General features: G+C 42.0%; 1 protein-coding gene across 1 annotated transcript in view; it reads right to left on the bottom strand.

Moving 5' to 3' along the window:
- Positions 1 to 11,200, bottom strand: part of LOC137306475 (clavesin-1-like) — a 78,888-nt gene extending 67,688 nt beyond the window's left edge. The window contains exon 1 of the mRNA XM_067975721.1: positions 10,809 to 11,200. Within this exon, the coding sequence (XP_067831822.1) occupies positions 10,809 to 11,197 (389 nt within the window). The 5' untranslated portion in view covers positions 11,198 to 11,200. The remainder of the gene's footprint in view (positions 1 to 10,808) is intronic.
- Positions 11,201 to 25,704: the final 14,504 nt, after the last annotated feature.

Below are 25,704 nucleotides of genomic sequence, written 5' to 3'. Positions count from 1 at the left end.
TAAGGCCACTGCTCAGGTGGTCCCTGTGGATAATGGTCTAAATAGGCACAGCCTGAGTCAATTAGAGGAAAATTAATGTTGCTTTGTCAATTTTATTAGTTGCCTTTTGACTGGAAATTTAATAGTCACCAGAGAGGGACATAGAGAGCCTGTGTGTGCGTATGAGTGTACCAACTAGTTAACAATCGCCTTTAATTAGCCACTAAAATTTGATATGAATAGATGTCGACTAAGTGAGCTCTGACTTGCACTCAGAACGTAGAACCTTTTCAACGTGAAGTGAGGATACCCACATACAGGCCTCCAAAGCCTGGTCATGAAGCTCTTAAGTGCTACATCTAGTAATATTTGTTTCAATTCCTTTATTCCAATTCCAGTATGTTGCTTTTAAAAGTAATTTTTATTTTACTTTGGTGACGTGCATTTCTGGATCAGTCCCTGTACACAAAGAACACTGGATTTACAATATTGACCTGAGGATGATCATTGGTTTCTTTGAAAACAGAAACTAGCTTTAAAAGTTTGAAAGCCAACTTAGTTATGATTATTACCATGCTTGTTTAGTCCATTTATTGTAGCCAGGTAACAGATTTATAAAGCTGTGCTACAAATTACATAATACTGCTTTGAGCTCTTTGACTGTTAAATTGTTCAACTCTGTTATTAACTCAAAATGAAGGCATTTGCTAAAAGCTACTAAAAGTAGTAATTTCCACCAAAACATAAAACTTTCAAAACATAAAACATGCCAGTACCACAAATTATGACACTCCTCGCCCTACTTACACTGTAAGTTAAGAGTTGAAGTGAAACAACCTAAGGGTGCACTTAGACTACAAAGCAATTTTGCTTTGCTTCAGTGCTAAAGTTATTGTGTAAATGCAGCCAGAATTCAGGGTCAGACCTCATCTGACACTGGAATGAAGCGTAGCGAGACTTCCTGGGGGATGGAGTCTCACTTCTGTTCACTTCAGTGTCATTTTGGGCCTTAACACCCAGTTTACACTCCAAGTTTAGTGTCAGTGTGAATGCCCAATAACAGTGTTGAACACAGGTTACAATTCTTAAATTCCTTTACCACAACAAAATCCAAAAAAATTATAATTTAGACATGTATTCCCACAATACCCAAGGCCAGGATTGTAGTGTTGTTCTCTAAAGCTTGAACAATTCTAATTTATAAAATGTTTCAGCAATATGGCCTAGGAATTACTGCTGATGATGTCAGCGATGAACATTTAACACATTCATATAACATTCCGTTGTCTGCTATTTAGATAAATGGATAACATTATTTAAAATAAACGCGTTAACGATTGTTAAAATAACAGACGGAAGAATACTTCAGTGGTCACATTAAGTGTTTGTTCGCTAATATAGTCAACAGTAATTCCTAAGCTTATAAGTTTTTTGACTGATGTTATAACAGAAAGGATGTGTGTATTTAAAAAAAACTGAATGGAACTTTCACTGCAGTAAGGTTTAAGCAAATAATACCCCATTCACATTTCAATGGTCATTCCAGTCATGGTTCAATGTGAGGCCACCACAATCAATTAGATACCCATTTCATTCTTTAGGCATTCTCCAGTTTGACTGTGGTGTCCTTCGCTTTAAGGAAAATTCAACAGGTCGCTGCATGGTCTAAATACACCGATGTGATGACAAATGCTATACTAAGCCACAACTTTGGTTGGGTGAAATTCACTTCAGCTAAATTGTTACCTTAAATAAAACAAGGAATCAGCGAACATCCCTATTTCTGACCTTATGATGGAGGGAAGGTCATTGATGAAGCAGCTGATGATGGTTGGGCCTAGGACACTGCCCTGAGGAACTCCTGCAGCAATGCCCTAGGGCTGAGATGATTGGCCTCCAACAACCACTACCATCTTCCTTTGTGCTAGGTATGACTCCAGCCCCTGGAGAGTTTTCCTCCTGATTCCCATTGACTTCAATTTTACTAGGGCTCCTTGGTGCCACACTCAGTCAAATGCTGCCTTGATGTCAAGGGCAGTCACTCTCACCTCACCTTTGGACTTCAGCTCTTTTGTCCATGTTTGGACCAAGGCTGTAATGAGGTCTGGAGCCGAGCGGTCCTGGTGGAACCCAAACTGAGCATCGGTGAGCAGGTTATTGGTGAGTAAGTGCCGCTTGATAGCACTGTCGACGACACCTTCCATCACTTTGCTGATGATTGAGAGTAGACTGATGGGGCGGTAATTGGCCAGATTGGATTTGTCCTGCTTTTTGTGGCCAGGACATACCTGGGCAATTTTCCACATTGTCGGGTAGATGCCACTGTTGTAGCTGTACTGGAACAGCTTGGCTAGAGGTGCAGCTAGTTCTGGAGCACAAGTCTTCAGCACTACAGCCGGGATGTTGTCAGGGCCCATAGCCTTTGCTGTATCCAGTGCACTCAGCCATTTCTTGATATCACATGGAGTGAATTGAATTGGCTGAAGACTGGCTTCTGTGATGGTGGGGATATCGGGAGGAGGCCGAGATGGATCATCTACTTGGCACTTCTGGCTTAACTGGCTTTAGGGTGTTTTCACAAAATCACTAATAGCATTTTTGTAATAATTGGAGCATTGGATCTTGGAGGCCATGATAAAAATTGTTTTGGAAACAATACCACAAGGATGTGTTTAAATAGAGCAAGTGGAGTGGTAATTTCAACATGTGACAAATTCTGCCATCTATTTAAAATCCCTTAACAGAAGTTTAAAATTATTTTAAATATTATTTGTTATACTCTGTAACATTTATTCAGCATAAAGTTCATCTGTAGTTCCACGTATACCTAAGTTGAAATATGGCATCTGAATGAGAAAGACTGGTTAGCATTTCAGGTAGAGCTCTTCACTGTAACAGTTAACCTGTTTTTCTCTTCCAGATGCTGACTAACATGCTGTGTACTTCCAGCCATGTCTGTTTTTGAGTTCCAACAATTACAACTTTCCATTTTATCTGATAATCAATGTACCGTTATGCTTTATTTCAGCTTTTTGATCACAATTTCCAGATAGTGCATTTTATTTTCAGCGCTTTAACAGTGCATGAAAGGTTTAAGTTTTGACATGAGATTGAGCTGAATAAAATCACAAACAACATTCCATACCTATCACTATCAAATTTCAGTTGAAATAAAATAATTAGCATTTTTAAGAGGTTCTGATGAAAATATTTATGGAACAAATCTTTCTTTAGAAAGTGCAAGCAAACATATAACCCTAAGGATCTTTTAATTAGCTGGTAACCCACACTCTTTTAACCCTTTCTTGGTTAAATTCATTTCAGCGAGAAGAACTATACGATTTTACAAACTGAAAGCAGATAGGAAATACAGGACTTTGGATAATTCAATGATTAAAAACTATTATCTTTTACTTACTCCTCTGTGAATCTACTGAAACTGAGATCATGAAGCACGTTATCATTAATCAAATAAACGGTGCTCCGAATACAGCATTTTGTAAACTGATGTGTTGATAGCTAGGAGTAGGAAGTTAATTTTATTACAACTTAAAGACACAGTTATCATGAAACTATTGATCTAAAACCAATAGCTACAGAAATGATAACACCCTGGCAGAACCTTATTTGTACTGTCTGGCACGGATTTGAATTCTCAGGACCAGGCGAGAACTCTGTACATGTGTGTTTCTATGCACACACACAGCTCCACATCTGGCTGCCAAATTTTAACGGGTAGACTTTTGCGGAGTTCTCCCAATCTTCTATGAACATTCAAAATTGACAAGCAGGAAAATACCAGCTGGTCCATCAAGCCTGCCCCACACCATGATGGGTGGAGCTCATGACTAAACACTTTCCCCTCCCCCACCCCACCTCAGCCATATAATCTCCTGGAAGAAGCAAAAAAAGAGAAAAAATCCATGGCCAATAAGGGAAAAAATAGACTGGAAAATTCCTCTCCAACCCTCTCAGGCAATCAAGGCCAGTCCAGGAGATCACATGAACCAAACTTCTGCCTTAACTTCAATGGAAGGTCAGCAGAAACCCTGCAGAACAGCGCAAATGGCCACCTATGCTGTTTTTCCGGGGTTTCTAATGAAGTTACGATAGGAAATTGGGTCAAACCCTGCAGAAATTCCAGACATAAATCTTTTGAGAGTGAGGGTGGGAGCATTCACACTCTGAAAATAAGGCAGCCAGAAAATCAAAAAAGATATCTGGGACTTAGATGCAGAACATAAAGAACAGAGAGATTGTAGTAATAGGGGACTAGCATAGCCATGTATATCATAAGGACAATACCTATAGCATAGCGAGTTTACCTGGAGACAGAGCTGTGTACACATAGGAAAGCTAGAAGAGCTACTGGGGGTGGGGGGGCTTGTAAGAGGCCCAGTGGTGGTAGTCTGCTTAGAGGTGAACAACATAGGAAGAAATAATAGAAGGACTTTACAAGTTGATACGCGAGGATCTTTTCAAAAGTCAAAGATAAGGAAAACAAAGTAATGTTCTTTGGTAAACTTTCAGTGTTTGGTAAAGGAAGGCAGTTCACCAAGAAAATTGAGCATGTAAATAAATGGCTGGCAGTCAGGTGTAAAAATAATTCCAGTTACTTTCATAAGTGTAGACAGGAGAGGAATGTGTGAAACCGTCTTTGTCAGGGACATCTTGAATGTTAAACAACTTGATTCTGGGAGGTGAGAAGTTCCACAATGAACTACGCTGGTTTGATAAGGCAAAGCTAACACAGTGGGTATGCTATAGACCATCAGGTCAGCACAAGAAGAACATCAGTTTGCTTGAAGAAGAGATAAGGAGGATATGTGAAAACAAGAAAATTCCATTAATGGGTGCCTTTAATCAACGATATATAAATTGGGAATATCCAAGCAGTTTGGAATCTAAGTTGATAAATATAACTCATGACTCAGTGTGATGAAGAACCCACAAGAAGCAGTAGAATTGCATAGAATGTACAGCACAGAAACAGGCCATTCAGCCCAACAGATCCATGCCAGTGTTTATGCTCCATTTGAGCCTCCTCCCTCCTCCCTCCCTACTTCATCTAATCTTATCAGCATTTCCTTCTATTCCTTTCTCCCTCGTGTTTATCTAGCTTCCCCTTAAATGTATCTGTGCTAGTTGCCTCAACTACTCCTTGTGGTAGCGAGTTCCACATTCTAACCACTCTCTGGGTAAAGAAGTTTCTCCTGAATTCCCTACTGGATTTATTAGTGACCATCTTATATTTATGGCCCCTAGTTCTGGTCTCCCTTGCAAGTGGAAACAGCTCCTCTACGTCTACCCTATCAAACCCTTTCATAACCTTAAAGACCTCTATCAGGTCACCCTTCAGTCTTCTCTTTTCTAGAGAAAAGAGCCCCAGCCTGCTCAATCTTTCCTGAAAGGTATAATCTCTCAGTTCTGGTATCATCCTAGTAAATCTTGTTTGCACCTTCTCTGGTGCCTCTATATCCTTTTTATAATAGAGACCAGAACTGTTCACAGTACTAACCAAGGTTCTATACAAGTTTAACATAACTTTTCTGCTTCACTTCTATCCCTCTAGAAATGAACCCCAGTGCTTGGTTTGCCTTTTTTATGGCCTTATTAACCTATGTCGCTACTTTTAGTGATTTATGTATCTGTACCTTCAAATCCCTCTGATCCTCTATCCCATTTAGACTCTTATTATACAAGCAGTATGTGGCCCTCTTATGCTTCCTACCAAAATGTAATATCTCACGTGTATCTACATTGAAATTCATTTGCCAATTACACGTCCATTCTGCAAGTTTATTAATGTTTTCCTGTATTTTGTCGCAGTCCTCCTCGGTATTAACTATACCCCCCAACTTGGTGTCGTCCACAGATTTTGAAATTGTGCTTCCGATTCCCGAGTTCAAATCATTTATGTAAATGGTGAACGGCAGTGGTACCAGCACCAATCCTTGTGGAACAACACTTGCCAGTCTGAGTAATTACCTTTAATCCCTAATCTCTGTTTTCAGTTTTGTAGCCAGCTTGCTGTCCATTCTGCTACCTGTCTCCTGACTCCACATGCTCTTACCTTAGTCATGAGTCTACTATGTGGTACCTTATTGAAGGCCTTTTGAAAATCCAAATATATTACATCTACTACATTACCCTTGTCTACCCTTTCTGTTACTTCTTCAAAGAATTCCATAAGATTGGTCAAGTACGACCTTCCCTTTTTAAATTCATGCTGAGTATTCTGAATTATATTTTCAGTTTCTAGATGTTTTTCTATTACATCTTTGAGTAAAGATTCCATTATCTTTCCTACCTCTGACTTTAAGCTAATTCCTCCATAGTTCCCTGGACTGGTTCTATCTCCCTTTTTAAATATAGGAATCACATTAGCTGTGCACAGTCCTCTGGCATTATTCTCTTTTCTGATGAATTTTTATATATATGTAATAGTGCCTCTGCTATCTCTTCCTTAACTTCTTTTAATATGTACGGATAGTGACCACAGAAAACTAAGTTTGAAATGATTCCAGATACAGAAATACAGAGGACCAGAAACTGCATATAATTTTAAAAGAGCTACCTTCTAAGAAATGAGGGGGCAACTTAAGTAAATTGACCAGGATGGGGGGGGGAGGGGTTGTTTAACAACACTTTAGCAGAAGACAAGTGGAACATCTTTAAAGACATAATGCTGAGTAAGCATATAAATGAGATGGAATACTTGGGATCAGCAAGCATATGCTAAACAAATGTGGCTTTAAATGGATTAACAAGTTAATTAGGTGTGAAGTAAATGATTTCTATAAATCCTGGAGGGTGAAAAGTAAATAAGTTCATTGGGATGAATATAGGAACATGCGGAAACACATTAAAACTGGTTAAAGGGCAAAGAGAGATCTGAACAAAAGCATAGCTGCAGATAGAAGGCAGTAGTGGTAAGAAATGCTTTTAGTACTTCAATAGTAAGAGGGAGCCAGAAAAGAGGAAAGAATCATAACAGATGCAAAGGGGCTGAAACTGAGGATGAGTATTAGATAGTTAATATTCTGAATGATTACTTCCTTAAAGTATTATCAAGGGATGAAATGATTGACATGTCTTCCCTAAGTAATGAGAGCATATAGATAGTAAAGAGGTATACAGAAGAGGGGTGGAACCAAATAGGAACCAAAAAGGAGATCTACTTATGGAGGCAGAGGCATAGCTGAGATACTAAATGAGTGCTTTGCATCTGTCTTTACTAAGGAAGAAGATGCTGCCAAAGTCACAGTAAAAGGGAGGTGGTTGAGATACTGGATGGACTAAAAATTGATAGAGGCGGTACTAGAAAGGCTGGCTGTACTTCAAGTTGATAAGTCACCAGGTCCGAATGGGATGCATCCTAGGTTGCTGAGGGAAGTAAGGGCGGAATTTGCGGAGGCACTGGCCATAATGTTCCAATCGTCCTTAGATATGGGGGTGGTGCCAGAGGACTGGAAAATGGCAAATGTTACACCCTTGTTCAAAAAAGGGTGTAAGGGTAAACCCAGCAACTACAGGCCAATTATTTTAACCTCGGTAGTGGGGAAACTTTTAGCAACGATAATCCGGGACAGAATTAATAGTCATTTGGACAATTGTGAGTTAATTAAGGAAAGCCAGCACGGATTTGTTAAAGGCAAATCATGTTTAACTAATTTGATTGAGTTTTTTGAAGAGGTAACAGAAAGGGTTGATGAGGGCAATGCGGTTGATATGGCGTATATGGACTTCCAAAAGATCAGCCACAATCTCGTTGAATGGCGGAGCAGGCTCGAGGGGTCGGATGGCCTACTCATGCTCCTATTTCTTATGTTCTTATGTTCTTAAAGGCATTTGATAAAGTACCACACAATAGGCTTGTCAGCAAAGTTAATGCCCATGGAATTAAAGGGGCAGTGGCAGCATGGATACGAAATTGGCTATGTGACAGGAAACACAGAGTAGTGCTGATTAATTGTTTTTCGGACTGGAGGAAGGTATACAGTGGTGTTCCCCAAGGGTCAGTACTAGGACCACTGCTTTTCTTGATATATATTAATAACTTGGACTTGGGTGTACATGGCACAATTTCAAAATTTGCAGATGAAACAAAACTTGGAAGTGTAGTAAACAGTGAGGAAAATAGTGATAGACTTCAAAAGGACATAGACAGGCTGGTGGAATGGGCGGACACATGGCAGATGAAATTTAACGCAGAGAAGTGCAAAGTGATGCATTTTGTAGGAAGAATGAGGAGAGACAATATTATCTAAAGGATACAATCCTAAAGGGGGTGCAGGAGCAGAGAGACCTGGGGGTATATGTGCACAGGTCTTTGAAAGTGGCAGGGCAGGTTGAGAAAGCAGTTAAAAAAGCATATGGGATCCTGGATTTTATAAATGGAGGCATAGAGTACAAAAGCAAGGAGATTATGATGAATCTTTATAAAACATTGGTTCGACCACAACAGGAGTATTGTGTCCAATTCTGGGCACCGCACTTTAGGAAGGATGTGAAGGCCTTAGAGAGGGTGCAGAAAAGATTTACTAGAATGGTTCCAGGGTTAAGGGACTTAATTTATGTCGATAGACTGGAGAGGCTGGGGTTGTTCTCCTTCGAGCTGAGAAGAGATTTGATAGAAGAGTTCAAAATCATGAGGGGTCTAGACAGAGTAGATAGAGAGAAACTCTTCCCATTGGCAGAAGGGTCGAGAACCAGAGGACACAGCGAGTAGTTATGATCTGGAATGCACTGCCTGAGGAGGTGGTGGAGGCAGATTCAATCGTGGCTTTCAAAAGGGAATTGGATAAGTACTTGAAGGGAAAAGAATTGCAGGGCTACGGGGAACGGGCGGGGAAGTGGGACTAACTGGATTGCTCTTGCAGAGAACTGGCACGGGCTCAACGGGCCAAATGGCCTCCTTCTGTGCTGTAACCATTCTATGATTCTATAAGTAGAATTAATGACTTTGATATAAATGAGATGGAAGTCCTAGGCAGTCTAACAAAGCTCAAAACAAATAAATCTCCAGAGAAAAAAATTATTTACCTCAGAATACTAAGAGGGACAGGGGAGGTACTGGTACACTGTAAACAGGCTGATGTTGTGCCCAGTTTCAAAAGGGGACAAAGCAGATGTGGGCAACTTACAGATTTACTTTAATGCCATGTAAAATAATGTAATTGATTATCAAGAGTAAACTTTAGGATTATCTGTGTAATAATAACCTTGTAAACAGTAGTCAACATTGATTTCAGAAGGGAAGAACCTGCCTGACTAAACTCTTAGACGTTTTTGAGGAAGTGTAAGTGGACTGTGGAACATGCTACAACATAGTGTACCCAGACTTTTAAAAAGCATTTGTCAAGTGGAATGTTGCAGGGATCAGTATTGGGGCCACGACTGTTTCTAATTTACATCAATCACTGGATTCAAAATTCAATACAAACTGGTTAAATTTCCAGATGATACCAATCCGGGGGCAGGGGGGGGATGTTGATTCTGAAGAGACAGCTCAGGAAGTGCAAAATTAATTGGACAAAATATGTAAATGGGCAAAACAATGGCAGATGAAATTTAATGTTGACAAGGTACTGCACATAGGAAGAAAAATGTGCAGCACATGTCCTCTGTAAATGGTGATGAAATAGCTAATCGTGAAGTTGAAAGCGAACGAGAGTCTTAGTAGACTCAACACTAAATGGGGGAGATCTTGAGGCCTCCCTCCCAATGGAAACAGGGTGGTAATGCCCCATAAAGGGTGAGGAAGGACTAAACTGCCCCATTCCCGGAGCTGACAGGCTGCCCGGGGCACTATTTTCTGCTTGCAGCCTGCTGGCACTATGTTAATAAGGTCCAGCCCTCAAAATGGACTAAGCCTCCAGTTGGCATTATTGGGTGGTCAGTTAGTGCACGCCCTTGGCTGGACACCCAAAATCTGCATGGGGAGAACTCCAATATTTCCAATTACTGAATCAACAGCGCAAATAGAATACTGACTTATATACCCAAAATGGTAGAGTACAAGTCAGAGGAAGTCATGCTCAAACTGCATAGTGCTATGGGCAGACCACACCTTGATTACTGTGTCCAGTTTTGGTCAATAGGACTCAGGGAGACTTTCAAGTACTGGAGGCATTACAAAGAAGAGTCACAGAGCTGGTCCCTAAGTATCAGAGGGCTGAGGTATGAGGAAAGGCTGGAAAAGCTTGGGTGTTTCAGCCTTGAGAGGAGGTGACTGAGAGATGACCTCATTGAGGTGTATAAGATAGTAAATGGTATGGGAAATTAAATGCAGAAAATTAATTTAAACTACATTGTAAGAGTAGGACAGGATCAAACTAATAAAAGATAAAATTTAAACTGATGTCACAAAATTCTTTTTTACACAATGGAGTGGAATTCTGGATAGAGGAGTTGAAACAAAATCCCTGAATTATTTAAGAAATGATTTGATATTGTAATAGGAGGATTGTAGGATCTTTCTGGATGGTTGGACTAAAATGGGTGTAATAGTCTTCTTCATCTGTAATTATTTTGTGATTTGTAATGTGTAAGTTTATACGGTGTTCAGGAAGTCCACGTGCCTTTTAAATCAGGGTTAATGCAGTACTGGAGTTATACTCCATGATGTGTCAAGACCGAGCACTGCGAGATGGCATCCCTCAGAGAATCGCTTTGCAGTAACATAAAAATGTCAGCATAACTGTCCTATTTTATTATTGCAGTATTTGTGCAGTAAGACCCAGTCTGGGATACTGTCTCTAAAACGTGTTTAATACATTGTGGGTGGTCAAACATCAAGTAAGGAAAAATAGGATCTTTACATTTACCTACTCTGGTCCCAGTTGGCAGCGAACAATACCAGAATCTTCCTACCATAGTGATCGGGTTGTTGAAGGACTCCTGGAAACCCATCCATTAGAGCTCGTTTGATGCCAGGGTCGTCTGCTTTGAAATTTTTGAACATGTCCAGGTTTTGTTGCCGATACTGGAAATACTGAGCAAGCAGTTTGAAGGCCTCGAAGTGGTTAAACTTCCTGGCTCTCAGAAAGCGCAGGATGAAGGCATCGTCCGTGCGTAGGAACCCGATATCAGGGCGGGTTATGATCATGTCTCTGACCTGCTGGATGTCCTGGTGTAAAGCGTCTGGATTCTCATTCAGCTCCAACCGAGATTTCTCGATGGTTTCAGCGCGGAGCCCAGATTGTAGATGGGTCATTTTAGCAACAACAAAAAAGCAATGACCTTGCTCTTATTTTTTGACGATTCAGTATTAATGATGAGACATCACCGTCGCAACCAATGTTGTGTCCATGGTCCCTTCCAACAGCCGATGAATTCGTCAGTAGCGTTGGCTTATTGAACATTCTCTTCCATCTCTTGACAAAACATGATGCTGAAGCGAACCCACATGGCTGGAGTTTCTGAAACATACATGTACGTGAGATGCCTTATCCACTACTACGATACAGTATCCATATCCACAGCGTATCACTACTACTCAGCTCTTAGTCTGTTCATTACAGTGTCTCCCATGTACTTCACTTCAAACAGCCGCTCCAGTCCTGCCTCCACTTAGCCATCATTTACATGTGAAAACTAATTGAAAACCCCGATTAAGAAAATTCTGTATTTTTTAAAAACGTTAACAAAACGTCCGTCTGTCTCTGACGTTTCTATTAAAGAGGTTAACGTGAAACGGTAAATATGGACTGATTCCTTGGAAAAGGGTGACCTCATCTTCCCACTTTAAAGTTCTGATGTTTCTGTTTAATAGTAACATTTTACATTTCTGATTAAGAGCAAAATATCCTTAAAGATCACATGGTGTAACGGATGATTTGAAAGGCCACTGATTTATGATTGCTAAAAATAAGATGGAATGGTGGAATTCGAAACTCAAGTCAGTAAAAATATTGGAATCCCATAAAATAAAACCAGAATTGATTGTTCAGTCACCATAAAGCAGTAACTTTAATTGGAAGCACGATGTGAAATGGCACCCCCTAAATTCTGGTAAAAAAATGTGCAATCCATGGAATCAAAATGAGATTTGCTTTTAACGGTGGCCCTGGCTGAGTCTGTTTTCCATGGTTTATTATAGAAATTGTTTACACTTACATTTTTCTCTGCAGAGCCTCTGATTGACGGTCGCTAAAACAGTTTAATTTTCGTGTCCTATCTTCTTTGACTTCGTTTATGTAGAATTCTCTTGATTTTTCTGAGTTTCATGTAAAGGATTAATTTTGCTAAAAGATTCGATTTGTGTTTGTCTGCTCAAAAAAAAGCGGCCTGTGCCCGTGTGTCTGTCTGAAACACAGCCAACACGACCACTGTCCAAATCAGGAGCTGGGAACAAGTTAGGGCATTGCAGAGAGAGCCGGGATAAGCTGAGGTACCCTCAGATTTACACTTACATTTACAATCTGCAATTCCAAGCCCGAGTTAACAATATATATATAGATAGTAGGAAGTTAAACTAGCTGCTACATTAGAAACGTATTAGATAAGCTGCTGTATTAAATGAGATCAAACCCATTTAAACGGAGGGGGAGGGGGATGAACCGCCACAGTTTAACACGTTTACATCGAAAGATTTAATCATATTTTCACTTTTCCTACTGACATGCGTTTATTTAATCCTGGATTATAAAACCTAACAGGAGAAAATAAAACGGTAAATTATTTTTTTAATGGATATTGTCTTAGGCAAACCATTGGGTAATTGTTACACCTCACTGCGTATTATCACAGAGACAACCAGCTATTTATTGCCTCTACAACGCCAATGATATTGTGGAGAAACCACACACAGTACTGCTGAAGAATTGGTTTAGCCAGAGCCAGCTGAGCAGGTGCATGCGGATGAATTGCAGATGGAGGAGCTGTCCATGCAGGGAGGTGCTGGCGAGCAGCCATTGAGAAAAATACTTAGGATGCTGCAATGAAGGGCAATGAATGCTATCGCTTTAAGAAGTGGAACCTCACCTTGGTTTAGTTTTTTTTTTGTTTTTGTGGGTTTTTAAAAAAAAATCCTCTCCTGCAATGTCGTCTCCTCAGTTGGACAGTGGAATGATGTCTTTGCCAACAACCGACTTCTCCTGAGTGCTTTGAATAAAGCCCCCAAACCCGCTATGATGCCAGCGATGGGCGTGTGGAGTCCTGTCTCAATCCTGCAACAGACCGAGAAGAGCGACCGGGTCCTAATGCCCGCAGCAACTCTACCCATAACTCCAACCAGCAGGGAGAGCGCCTGCCCTCCCACTATCACAACACATGTTCTTTCCTTGTTCTCCTGATATATCTTTGTACAACGATAAGTATTTCTGTTTTCAGAGAGTTTACATTTAATTTATTTTCAATTAGGATCTAACTTCTTTCACTACTACCTCAAGTAACTCAGTGTGTCAGCTTTAAACCGTGTGATTTTGCCCGACTATTTAAAAGCTAACTTTAGTTATTTTCCGCATTTTAAAAGAAATGCAATGTAAATTAAAGACAGTCATATCTAGAAATTTGAGCTGGATTTCCTGCTATTATTTCAGCGATATTTGTTCACTTGTTTCTGGTGGCTGCATACACTGTTGATAAATATTGTCAGATTCGTTGGCAATAGTTCATAGTAGTGCGCACACCTAGTCGTGTCTCAGATATTTCAACACGCTAACGGTTTAAAATAACACTCGTATTCAACATTTCCAGTCACAAAAGTTGGGTTCAACCGGGTAGAATTTATAGCCAGGATGTTTGGAATGAATCTTAATCAGAGTTATAGGAGGTTGGGTTTTAGGACCGCGGGGGACATTGTGGGTACACAGAACGACTCCCACCCGTCGTGTTGGCACCCATCGTGACAGCAGCCATCAACATTTACAGCGTTAATGTATTGACAAGCTGCACTTTGTCGATGAATGGTCCCATTTTATGGTGACAACGTTTGCGGCAATAAGAGCCTGTCCAGGAGACTGTCTTTAAAACACGTTTGTGTTGAACGAGAAGAGCCACACCTCGTAGCAAGAAATGTATCTGAATAAAACGGACAGAGCCGCTGAAATGAAAAGCAGAGCCCCCTATACTGATCCCCCTGTACTGAGGTCCCCATACTGAGGACCCTGTACTGATCTCCCTGTACTGAGGTCCCCATACTGATCCCCCTGTACTGAGGTCCCCACACTGAGGTCCCTGTACTGATCCCCCTGTACTGAGGTCCCCATACTGAGGCCCCCATACTGAGGACCCTGTACTGATCTCCCCATACTGATCCCCCTGTACTGAGGTCCCCATACTGATCTCCCTGTACTGATCTCCCTGTACTGAGGTCCCCATACTGATCTCCCTGTACTGATCTCCCTGTACTGAGGTCCCCATACTGATCTCTCTGTACTGATCTCCCTGTACTGAGCCCCCATACTGATCTCCCTGTACTGATCCCCCTGTACTGAGGTCCCCATACTGAGGACCCTGTACTGATCCCCCTGTACTGAGGCCCCCATACTGAGGACCCTGTACTGAGGTCCCTGTACTGATCTCCCTGTACTGAGGTCCCCATACTGATCTCTCTGTACTGATCTCCCTGTACTGAGCCCCCATACTGATCTCCCTGTACTGATCCCCCTGTACTGAGGTCCCCATACTGAGGACCCTGTACTGATCCCCCTGTACTGAGGCCCCCATACTGAGGACCCTGTACTGAGGTCCCCATACTGATCCCCCTGTACTGAGGTCCCCATACTGATCTCCCTGTACTGATCTCCCTGTACTGAGGTCCCCATACTGATCCCCCTGTACTGAGGTCCCCATACTGATCTCCCTGTACTGATCTCCCTGTACTGAGGTCCCCATACTGATCTCCCTGTACTGATCTCCCTGTACTGAGCCCCCTGTACTGATCTCCCTGTACTGACCCCCCTCTGTACTGAGGTCCACATACTGATCTCCCTGTACAGAGCCCCCTAACCTGAGGTCCCCATACTGAGCCCCCTGTACTGAGGTCCCCATACTGATCTCCCTGTACCGAGGTCCCCATATTGATCTCCCAGTACTGAGGTCCCCATACTGATCTCCCTGTACTGATCTCCCTGTACTGAGCCCCTGTACTGAGCCCCCTGTACTGAGGCCCCCATACTGATTTCCCTGTACTGAGCCCCCTGTACTGAGGTCCCCATACTGAGCCCCCTGTAATGAGGTCCCCATACTGATCTCGCTGTACCGAGGTCCCCATATTGATCTCCCAGTACTGAGGTCCCCATACTGAGCCCCCTGTACTGAGCCCCCTGTACTGAGGTCCCCATACTGAGCCCCCTGTACTGAGGTCCCCATACTGATCTCCCTGTACAGAGCCCCCTAACCTGAGATCCCCATACTGAGCCCCCTGTACTGAGGTCCCCATACTGATCTCCCTGTAGTGAGCCTCTGTACTGAGCCCCCTTTACTGAGCCCTGTACCGATGTCCCTGTGCTGATCCCCCTGTACCTACCCCCCTGGACCGAGCCCTTGTACTGAGCCCTGTACTGAGGTTCCTGTGCTGATCCCCCTGTACTTTTTTTTTATTCGTTCATGGGATGTGGGCATCGCTGGCGAGGCCGGCATTTATTGCTCATCCCTAATTGCCCTTGAGAAGGTGGTGGTGAGCCGCCTTCTTGAACCGCTGCAGTCCGTGTGGTGAAGGTTCTCCCACAGTGCTGTTTGGAAGGGAGTTCCAGGATTTTGACCCAGCAACGATGAAGGAACGGCGATATATTTCCAAGTTGGGATGGTGTGTGACTTGGAGGGGAACGTGTAGGTGGTGTGTTTCCCATGTGCCTGCTGCTCTTGTCCTTCTAGGTGGTAGAGGTCGTGGGTTTGGGAGGTGCTGTCGATCCCCCTATACCTACTCCCCTGTAGTGAGCCCTTGTACTGAGCCCCTATACTGAGTCTCTGTATTGAGCCCCCTGTACCCAGCCTCCTGTACTGATTTCCCTATACTGGGGTCCCTGTACTGATCCACCTCTACTGAGCCCCTTGTACGGAGCCTCCTGTACTGAGCCTCTGTACTGAGCCCCCTGTAATGTGGCCCCTGTACTGAGCCTCCTCTACTGAGCCCCCTGTAATGGGGTCCCTTTATTGGCGACTGGTCGTGACGGTAACTGACAAGTCCCACCAAAGTGTAGCCCGGCTGCTTCCACTCGGACTGCTGGTACATCAAAAGTTTAACACAGAACAGAATTGTTCTTTCCTGGGCAATTGATCGCATTGATTTATTCCATGGGGTGACTTTTTAAAAATCAGAATATTTCCATGGATGAAACCATCATCGGGATCAACGCAATACGACTGATGTTTAGAACTCACAAATAAATCTATGATCTTTACAGTGGAGAGTATCCTCCAGACTTTTAACTGTAATTATCAGACTTTAATGCAAACAGAAGTGCGAGCACTCTTTCTATTATATATTTGTAATACAGCAGCAACATAAGGAAAGATTATTTGGCACTGTTACAAAATAAGAACTATTCATACAGAAGGTTGGTTGGAGCCCCGTCTTCATTAGTACAACAGTAGTAAAATAACATTTGGTAGTTATATAAAAATACCACGTAGATACAAATATGTGAGGCATTTTTATCTTGGAGAATAATTACCTGCAATTATTAATAACATGCTAAGTGCTAACGAAAGGTGAGGGGATGATCTGATAAATGAATTGGAACACTAGCCATTTATTACTGCTCTCTCTATAAGCAGATTTATTGTAAGACTCATTATCAGGGGATTGATGAAGCGTTAGACTGGGACACTTCATTGTTGTTAAATGCGAGATACCCTGTGCACCAAGATAACATGTATTAGTGAATAATAAATACAGTGCTATGTGGTCAAGTCCACCCGTCTTCAGCAGCTGCCAGTCAAATGGTGAAGTGCAAACAAATCAGAAGTAACGACACACCTGCCATTTGGCGTTTTACACCTTTCCATTTGTAACGTGATAAATATTGTACACTTTATTTAGAACAACTTAATTAACTATTTTAGGGCCACTTACAAAAGGTTTACTTATCATTTTCTTATAAACAAGCTCACTGGTAGGGATTTAGGATGTATTTACACAATAACGCTATAAAGCTATAAAACTATAACACTAAAAAATGTATTATAAATACATTAACAGAAAGAGGATAATGAAGGAAAGAGTAGGGCCTATTAGAGACCAAAAAGGTAACCGATGTGTGGAGGCGGAAGATGTTGGTATGGTTCTTAATGAATACTTTGCATCTGTCTTCACAAAAGAGAGGGATGATGCAGACATTGTAGTTAAGGAGGAGGAGTGTGAAATATTGGATGAGACAAACATAGTGAGAGAGGAAGTATTAAGGGGGTTAGCAGCTTTGAAAGTAGATAAATCACCAGGCCCGGATGAAATGTATCCCAGGCTGTTAAAGAAGCAAGAGAGGAAATAACGGAGGCTCTGACCATCATTTTCCAATCCTCCCTGGATACAGGCGTGGTGCTGGAGTATTGGAGGACTGCTAACGTTGTACCATTGTTCAAAAAGGGAGAGAGGAATAGACCAAATAATTACAGGCCAGTCAGTCTAACCTCGGTGGTGGGCAAATTATTGGAACCAATTCTGAGGGACAGGATAAACCATCATTTAGAAAGGCAGAGACTGATCAAGGACAATCAGCATGGATTTGTTAAGGGAATGTCACGTCTGACTTAGAAACATAGAAAATTGGAGCAGGAGAAGGCTATTTGGCCCTTCGAGCCTGCTCTGCCATTCAATATGATCATGGCTTATCCTCTATCTCAATACCATATTCTCGCTTTCTCTCCATACTCCTTGATGCCTTCTGTGTTTAGAAATCTATCTACCTCCTTCTTAAATATATTCAGTGACTTGGCCTCCACAGCCTTCTGTGGTAGAGAATTCCACAGGTTCACCACCCTCTGAGTGAAGAAATTTCTCCTCATCTCAGTCCAAAATGTCCTACCCTGTATCCTGAGACTGTGACCCCCTTGTTCTAGACCCCCAGCCAGGGGAAACACCCTCCCTGCATCCAGTCTGTCTAGCCCTGTCAGAATTTTATATATTTCAATGAGATCCCCTCTCATTCTTCTAAACTCGAGTGAGTACAGGCCGAGTCGCCCCAATCTCTCTTCATACGACAGTCCTGCCATCCCAGGAATCAGTCTGGTGAACCTTTGCTGCACTCCCTCTATGGCAAGTTTATCCTTTCTTAGGTAAGGAGACCAAAACTGCACACAATACTCCAGGTGTGGTCTCACCAAGGCCCTGTATAACTGCATTAAGGCATCCTTGCTCCTGTACTCAAATCCTCTTGCAATGAAGGCCAACATACCATTTGCCTTCCTAACTGCTCGCTGCACCTGCATGTTTACTTTCGGTGACTGGTGTACAAGAACACTCAGGTCCCTTTGTACATCAACATTTCCCAATCTATCACCATTTAAATAATACTCTGCCTTTCTGTTTTTCCTTTCGAAGTGGATAACTTCACATTTATCCATGTTATACTGCATCTGATGTATTTGCCCACTCACTCAACTTGTCTAAATCGCCTTGAAGCCTCTTTGCATTCTCCCCACAACTTACAAGCCCACCTAGTTTTGTGTCGTCAGCAAACTTGAGAATATTACATTTGGTTCCCTCATCCAAATCATTGATATATATTGTGAATAGCTGGGGCCCAAGCACTGATCCCTGCGGTACCCCACTAGTCACTGCCTGCCACCCCAAAAAAGACCCATTCATTTCCTACTCTCGGTTTCCTGTCTGTTAATCAATTTTCAATCCATGCCAGTATATTACCGCCAATCCCATGTGCTTTAATTTTGCACGCTAACCTCTTTTGTGGGACTTTATCAAAGGCCTTTTGAAAATCCAAATACACCACATCCACTGGTTCTCCCTTATCTATTCTACCAGTTACATCCTCAAAAAACTCCAGTAGGTTTGTCAAACACAATTTCCCTTTCATAAATCCATGTTGACTTTGTCTATTCCCATTGATATTTTCCAAATGTCCTGTTATCACATCCTTTATAATAGACTGTAGCATTTTCCCTACTATTATGTTAGGCTAACCGGTCTGTAGTTCCCTGTTTTCTCTCTCCCTCTTTTTTTAAATAGTGGGGTTACATTTGCCACCCTCCAATCTGCAGGAACTGTTCCATAATCTATAGAATTTTGGAAGACGACAACTAATGCATCCACTATTTCCATGATTACCTCTGGGATGCAGATTATCAGGCCCTGGGGATTTATCGGCTTTCAGTCCCATTAATTTCTCCAGCACTATTTGTTTACTAATACCAATTTCCTTTAATTCCTCCTTCTCACTAGACCCTTGGTTCCCTAGCTTTCTGGGAAGTTATTTGTGTCCTCTTCCGTGAAGACAGAACCAAAGTATTTGTTTAAGTGCTCTGCCATTTCTTTGTTCCCCATTATAAATTCTCCCATTTCTTATTGTAAGGGACCTACATTTGTCTTCACTAATCTTTTTCTTTTTACATACTCATAGAAGCTTTTACAGTCCACTTTTATGTTCCTTGCAAGTTTACTCTCATACTTTATTTTTCCCCTCTTAATCAATCTCTTGGTCCTTTTTTGCTGAATTCTAAACTGATCCTGATCCTCAGGTTTGCTACTTTTTCTGGCAACTTTATATGACTCCTCTTTGGATCTAATACTAACCTTAATTTCTTTTATTAGCCATGGTTGGGCCGCTTTTCCTTTTGTGTTTTTGTTCCAGAAAAGAATGCATAACTGTTGCAATTCATGCATTCATTCCTTAAATGTTAGCCATTGCCTATCCATCGTCGTGCCTTTTAATGAAGCTTCCCAATCTATCATTGCCTAACTTGATTGAATTTTTTGAGGCAGTAATAAGGAGAGTCAATGAGGGAAATGCATTTGATGTAGTCTACATGGATTTTAGCAAGGCTTTTGACAAGGTCCCGCATGGCAGACTGGTCAAAAAACTACAAGCCCATGGGATCCAACGGAAAGAGGCGAGTTGGATCCAAAATTGGCTCAGAGACAGGAAGCAAAAGGTAATGGTTGACAGGTGTTTTTATGACTGGAAGGCTGTTTCCAGTGGGGTTCCGCGGATTCAGGACTAGATCCCTAGCTTTTTGTGGTATATATTAATGATTTGGACTTAAATGTAGGGGGCATGATTAAGAAGTTTGCAGATGATTCAAAAATTGACCATGTGGTTGATAGTAAGGAGGAAAGCTGTAGACTACAGGAAGATACCAACGGACTAGTCAGTTGGGAAGAAAAGTGGCAAATGAAATTCAATCTGAAGAAGTGTGAGGTAATGCATTTGGGGAGGGCAAACAAGGCAAGGGAATGGGAGGATACTAAGAGGTGTAGAGGAAGTGAGAGACCTTGGAGCACAAGTTCACAGATCCCTGAAGGTAGCAGGACAGGTAGATAAGGTGATTAAGAAGGCCTATGGGATACTTTCCTTTATTAGCCGAGGCACAGAATATAAGAGCAGGGAGGTTATGCTAGAACTGTATCAAACACTAGTTAGGCCACAGCTTGAGTACTGCGTACAGTTCTGGTCACCACATTACAGGAAGGATGTAATTGCACTAGAGAGGGTACAGAGGAGATTTACGAGGATGTTGCCAGGACTGGAGAATTTTAGCTATGAGAAAAGATTGGATAGGCTGGGGTTGTTTTCTTTGGAACAGAGGAGACTGAGGGGTGATTTAATTGAGGTGTACAAAATTATGAGGGGCCTAGATAGAGTGGATAGAAAGGACCTATTTCCTTTAGCAGAGAGGTCAATAACTAGGGGGCATAGATTTAAAGTGATTGGTTTAAGGACTAGAGGGGAGCTGAGGAAAACGTTTTTCACCCAGAGGGTGGTAGGGGTCTGGAACTCACTGCCTGAAAGGGTGGTAGAGGCAGAAACCCTCATCACATTTAAAAAGTACTTGGATATGCACATAACCTACAAGGCTACGGATCAAGTGCTGGAAAATGGGATTAGGCTGGGTGGCTCATCTGGCGGTGCAAACACGATGGGCTGAATGGCCTCCTCTGCGCCATAAATTTTCTATGATTCTATGATAACCATGGCATCTACGTGCACTGGTTTAACTTTGTATTGATGCTACAGTTATAACCTCGTCCAGTGGACAATGGAACAAAGCAGCGTGACAGTAGGGAGTCTCATTTCTCTTGGGAGTCAGTTCAGGAATTCAGGTCTTCACACCGAACTTCCACTCCATGGTGGGCGAGGATTCCGTTTGTGAACTTGCACGTCTACACTTTTTCTCCCATTCTTATTAATGGACAGGAAAATCACAGGCTGGCAAGCGCAGAAGTGGAAACCCCGACCCACAAGTTTAGCATTGGTGTAAAATTGAAAGCACTGTGCCCTGGTATTGGATTTGTGCTGTGAATGCACCCTGAGTGTCAGCGAAAATGACCTAGTTCCATTCAATTAGACCCAAAGCCCAGAAACAATTAATATTAATGGAAACCCATTTTCCAATATCCAAAAGATGAACCATATCATCAATTCAGACACCGCTACTTCATTTAAATACTGGTTATTCCTAAATTTACCGAAACTAACCATATTCTAACTGGATTCAAATAAATTGAATTATTTTAAATTTCAAAAGAATTGTGGTTTTGGAATACAATTTTCTTTTTTAGTAGAATTTAAATTCTTAAGACAGGGACTGCTTGTTGCAGTGTGTGAGCATATTGTCCTTTGACTTTGCGGCCTGAGTATTTTGAAGGAAGTCTTGTAAGGTTTATCTTTGTTGGTGGCCCTGTCTTCCATCATATTTTGTTTCAATTTCTTTTCTTTTCCATGAATTTGTACAATTGTCTGAAGAAACTGTGAAATGAATTTTAAAGCAGAAAAAGATTTTTAAGTAAACACAACTTGAAATAGGGCCCACAGTGGTGCAATAACAACATATACTTATATAGAACCTTTAACGTAGAAAACATTCTAAGGTGCTTCACAGATGTGAAACAGATGGCCGACAGAAATGAAAGAGTTCGGAGAGATTATAGAAAGCGTATTTATAAGGATAGATTTTATGGAAGCTTTTCAAGGTCGGAAAAGAGGCAGCAAACTTTGAGGAGAGAGCTCCAGGGAGTAGGGCTATGATGACTAAAGGCTCTGCTACCAATGGTGGAGCAGAGATAGAAGGATGCACAGGAGGCTAGAGATGGAGTACTGAAGGGCATTGGCTGGGACAAAAGACTGTGGAGGTTGCAGAGTAGGATTTAGTGAGGCATTTAGGGCCTTGTCAATAAAGGCAAGGATTTTGAATTCAATGCATTTGTGAGCAGGGGGCCAATGGAATTTGTCAAGGTGGGGATGATGGGCAAATAGGCCAGGGAGTGGGCGGCTGAGATTTGAATGATTTGAGCTTGTAGAGGGTGGAGCATGGGAGGCTGATGAGAACGCATTGCAGAAATTGAGTCTAGATGTAACAGAATTGTGGATAAGTGTTTCTGCAGCAGTGCTGCAGGGTTGGAGTAGGTTGATGTTGCAGAGGTGGAAGTTAGCGGTTTTGATGATTAAGGGGTAGAATTTCTATTTGTTTACACTATTAATATCAGCACAATGTGGGCGAAATTGGCCGAACCAGCGCAAAGGTTTGGGGAATTTTAAGTGAGTTATGCCCAAAACCACTTACGTTTGTGTTTTCCGTGATCTTTTACGCTGGTTCAAGATTCAATTTGCCTGGATCAGGCCCCGCCCACAAAACTGGCCACACCCCCAGGTCGAAATTGCGAGATTCTGCCAATTGCGCTGGTTCGGGAAGGCTCTTCGAATTGCGCTCATTTTATTAGGCGCACAGGCACTAGTAGGCACGTTTTTAAAGTATTTTTATATCAAAAAATATTTAATTTACTGATAAACAGTCCAGTGTACACCAATGAAACTATTAAATGGTTTAGTATAGTTTTTTAAAGTCATTTTCAGTGATTTTAAATCAGATTACTCACAGGTGGACGACTGGACACTTATTAAAAATGCTTATTTTTGGTGATAAACCCATTTTCAGTTGTATTAATAAAATTGCACCAGGTTACCGCTCTTAAATACATCAAGGAATATGTTTTAATGGAAAAGAAAAAAGCAATTACGTTCTATTACGCTGTCCCCTTGCACTGGTTCATGGAAGATTTTACATTTGTGATTATGCAAATAAATTCTATTGGAAACTTGAACTGTAACCTAACCAACGCAATTTCAAGCATTTTTTGGGCTCAATTTCCCAATTGCAGCCAAAGCAGAAACTCTACCCCAAAGTATTTGATGCTCAGCTCTGGGGCAAACAGGAGACGTTGTTGTACACCATCTGGTTCAGCATTTTGGAGTGACAACACATGGTGCTACAGACCAATAGGATGTATGTTTGTGCCTGTGATTCCCCTATACTGCTATGTTTCTAGCACACCTGTGTCATTGTGAGAAGGTGCTGAATATAGGCCAGTTGATTTTCCCCAGGGAGGAGGGGATTGTACACTGGAGAGAAAATTGTTATTGACACAGGAGTGTAGCCATGCTCTGCAAACCTTTGGATCTGTGATAGATCCAGCTGTGATGCTGAGATGTAGCTGGCTTCATGTCCGAGAAACACTAGGCCCATCAGCCCTAGTCCTGCAACCATATATGAGTGGTTGCCCCAAGTGCAGCCAAATGATGGTAGCCCAAATTCACTTCCAGAGACATGTGGCAGCTCCTCAGGCCATTTCAAGTCCAGCCCACCCTCCAGGCATAATGCCCTTGTGATACAGACCATGAGATATTGAACAAATGGCCACTCCTCACATTCTCCCCAGCCAGTGGGTAGTGATGGCTCCTGCATATGCACTGTTGAATCCCAGACCAGTGAGTGACCACCGGCAGCAAACCAGTCACTGCAGGTAGGAAGATGAACATGTAAGGGTTTCGTTGTCATGTTCTTCCATTGAGGTCTACAATTGGACACTGTTTTCTATTGGACACATTTACAATTATTTATTCACTTTACCTGTATATTTATGGAGAGAACTGCACATATTCGATTAGGCTTATGCCTGGACACTTTACATTTTATTTTCTGTACGATGAAAGTATGACAGATGTAATCTACCGGGGTCTCAACTGCAGGTGTCTTTGGGTTGTCACTAACTCAATGGCACACTGCAGTGCAGAGAATCGTTGGTATCAACAACCATACCTACTTCCTGTGCTGTGTGTACAGAGGCAAGTGACCAATGCGGACCATGTGTTCCAGTATCCTCCATCGGAAAGCATGCCCTATACAACATTGGAGGGGTACTCAGCCTCCTGGATCTTCTCCCTGAAGAAGGTTAATCAGCTCACAACACTGATATTCTTTCATCCTCTGTGCTCTGTGCTTGACCCTGTACTTCCTCCTCATGCTCTCTATGTTTGTTCTGCAAAATTTGTATCTGTACTGGTGGTTGCTTCAGTGGAACTGGTGACTGTTATGGTTCAAGCTTTTCCCCAACACCTTACTTGTGTTTACAGCTAGACTATAGTTCTCATTAGACCAAGGGGGTGGTTTTCAATTGCCAGCTACCTGTTTCTCACCTTAAAAACAGGTGGCAAGCAGTTGATAACTGGGGAGGGAGCACGTCACCATTCAATGCTTCTGGTACAGCACCCAATGTCTTAACAATTCTCTGTGTACAAAAAATTCAAACTCTGCCTAGTCTGCACATGCTTCAAATCTCATTGTGCTAGTTGGGCAGACACAATGGTGGATAATGTAGCCAATGAGTTTCTGTTTGAGGCACACATACTATTGATGTTCCAGAGTGCGGAATCCTAATGAGACGCAACGCTAAGAGGAATCTCAGTGACATGTGGTTTTTTAAGGTGTTATTTGGGTTATTGCAGCATGTATACCAAATACATTGGCACTCTGCAGAGTAATCAGAAAGGAACCGGCTAGATTTCAGTCTCAAGAGGAATGTATGAGGCAGGATTGCAGGAATATGTACAGCAGGCTTGTACAAGGATATGGAAGACTGCAAGTCTCCAGGGAAACCCACTTACATTATTTTCATTAGGTTTAGACCTAATGCCTCATATGACTGTCATGAAAAAGTTAAAAGCTTTTGGGGATATTGGCCGCATCCTGGATACTCCAGCTTCAAAGTCTATGCAAGGTTAGATGATAGACTGACTAAGCTCTTGAAAGATGAGGGAAGCATTGTTGTTCACTATCAGCCATCCTACTCGATGACTTCATCAATTATGTGTTGGGTGGCATTGTATTGGATGCATTTGGAGTGTCTGCTCTGGCCATTTTTGGAAAAATTACAATACTTCCTTTTGCAGATAATGTTGTGTGGTTGGTAATTTCATCTGACGATCTAATGGACTTTACTCACCATCTTGAACAATGGGTTAAGTGGTGGGATATGGTTTTGTGTGCCCCAAAATGCGGTATTATGGATTTGCACAGCTGAAGACGGGATCCCGATTTGATTCAAAGATACAGGTCTCTCCCAGTTGTTGATTTGTATCAGTACCTGACGTTCTGGTGGAAGCAACTTCAGCCTGGGCACAGTCCTTCAGGATCCCTCTGAGAAGGAGAGAAAAGCACTTTGCTCTTTCTTGTCTTTCTTCAGTAACAGCAAAGTTTCAACACAGGTTATGTTTGTGGCATAGATGACATGGACTGATCTCCTGGTATGAGTGCCAGGATGCACCCACC

Source organism: Heptranchias perlo, chromosome 3 (assembly GCF_035084215.1).
Source record: "Heptranchias perlo isolate sHepPer1 chromosome 3, sHepPer1.hap1, whole genome shotgun sequence".
NCBI classification, from domain to species: Eukaryota; Metazoa; Chordata; class Chondrichthyes; order Hexanchiformes; family Hexanchidae; genus Heptranchias; species Heptranchias perlo.
Note: the sequence above shows the minus strand (reverse complement) of the source record. Positions and strands in the feature narration are given on the sequence as shown.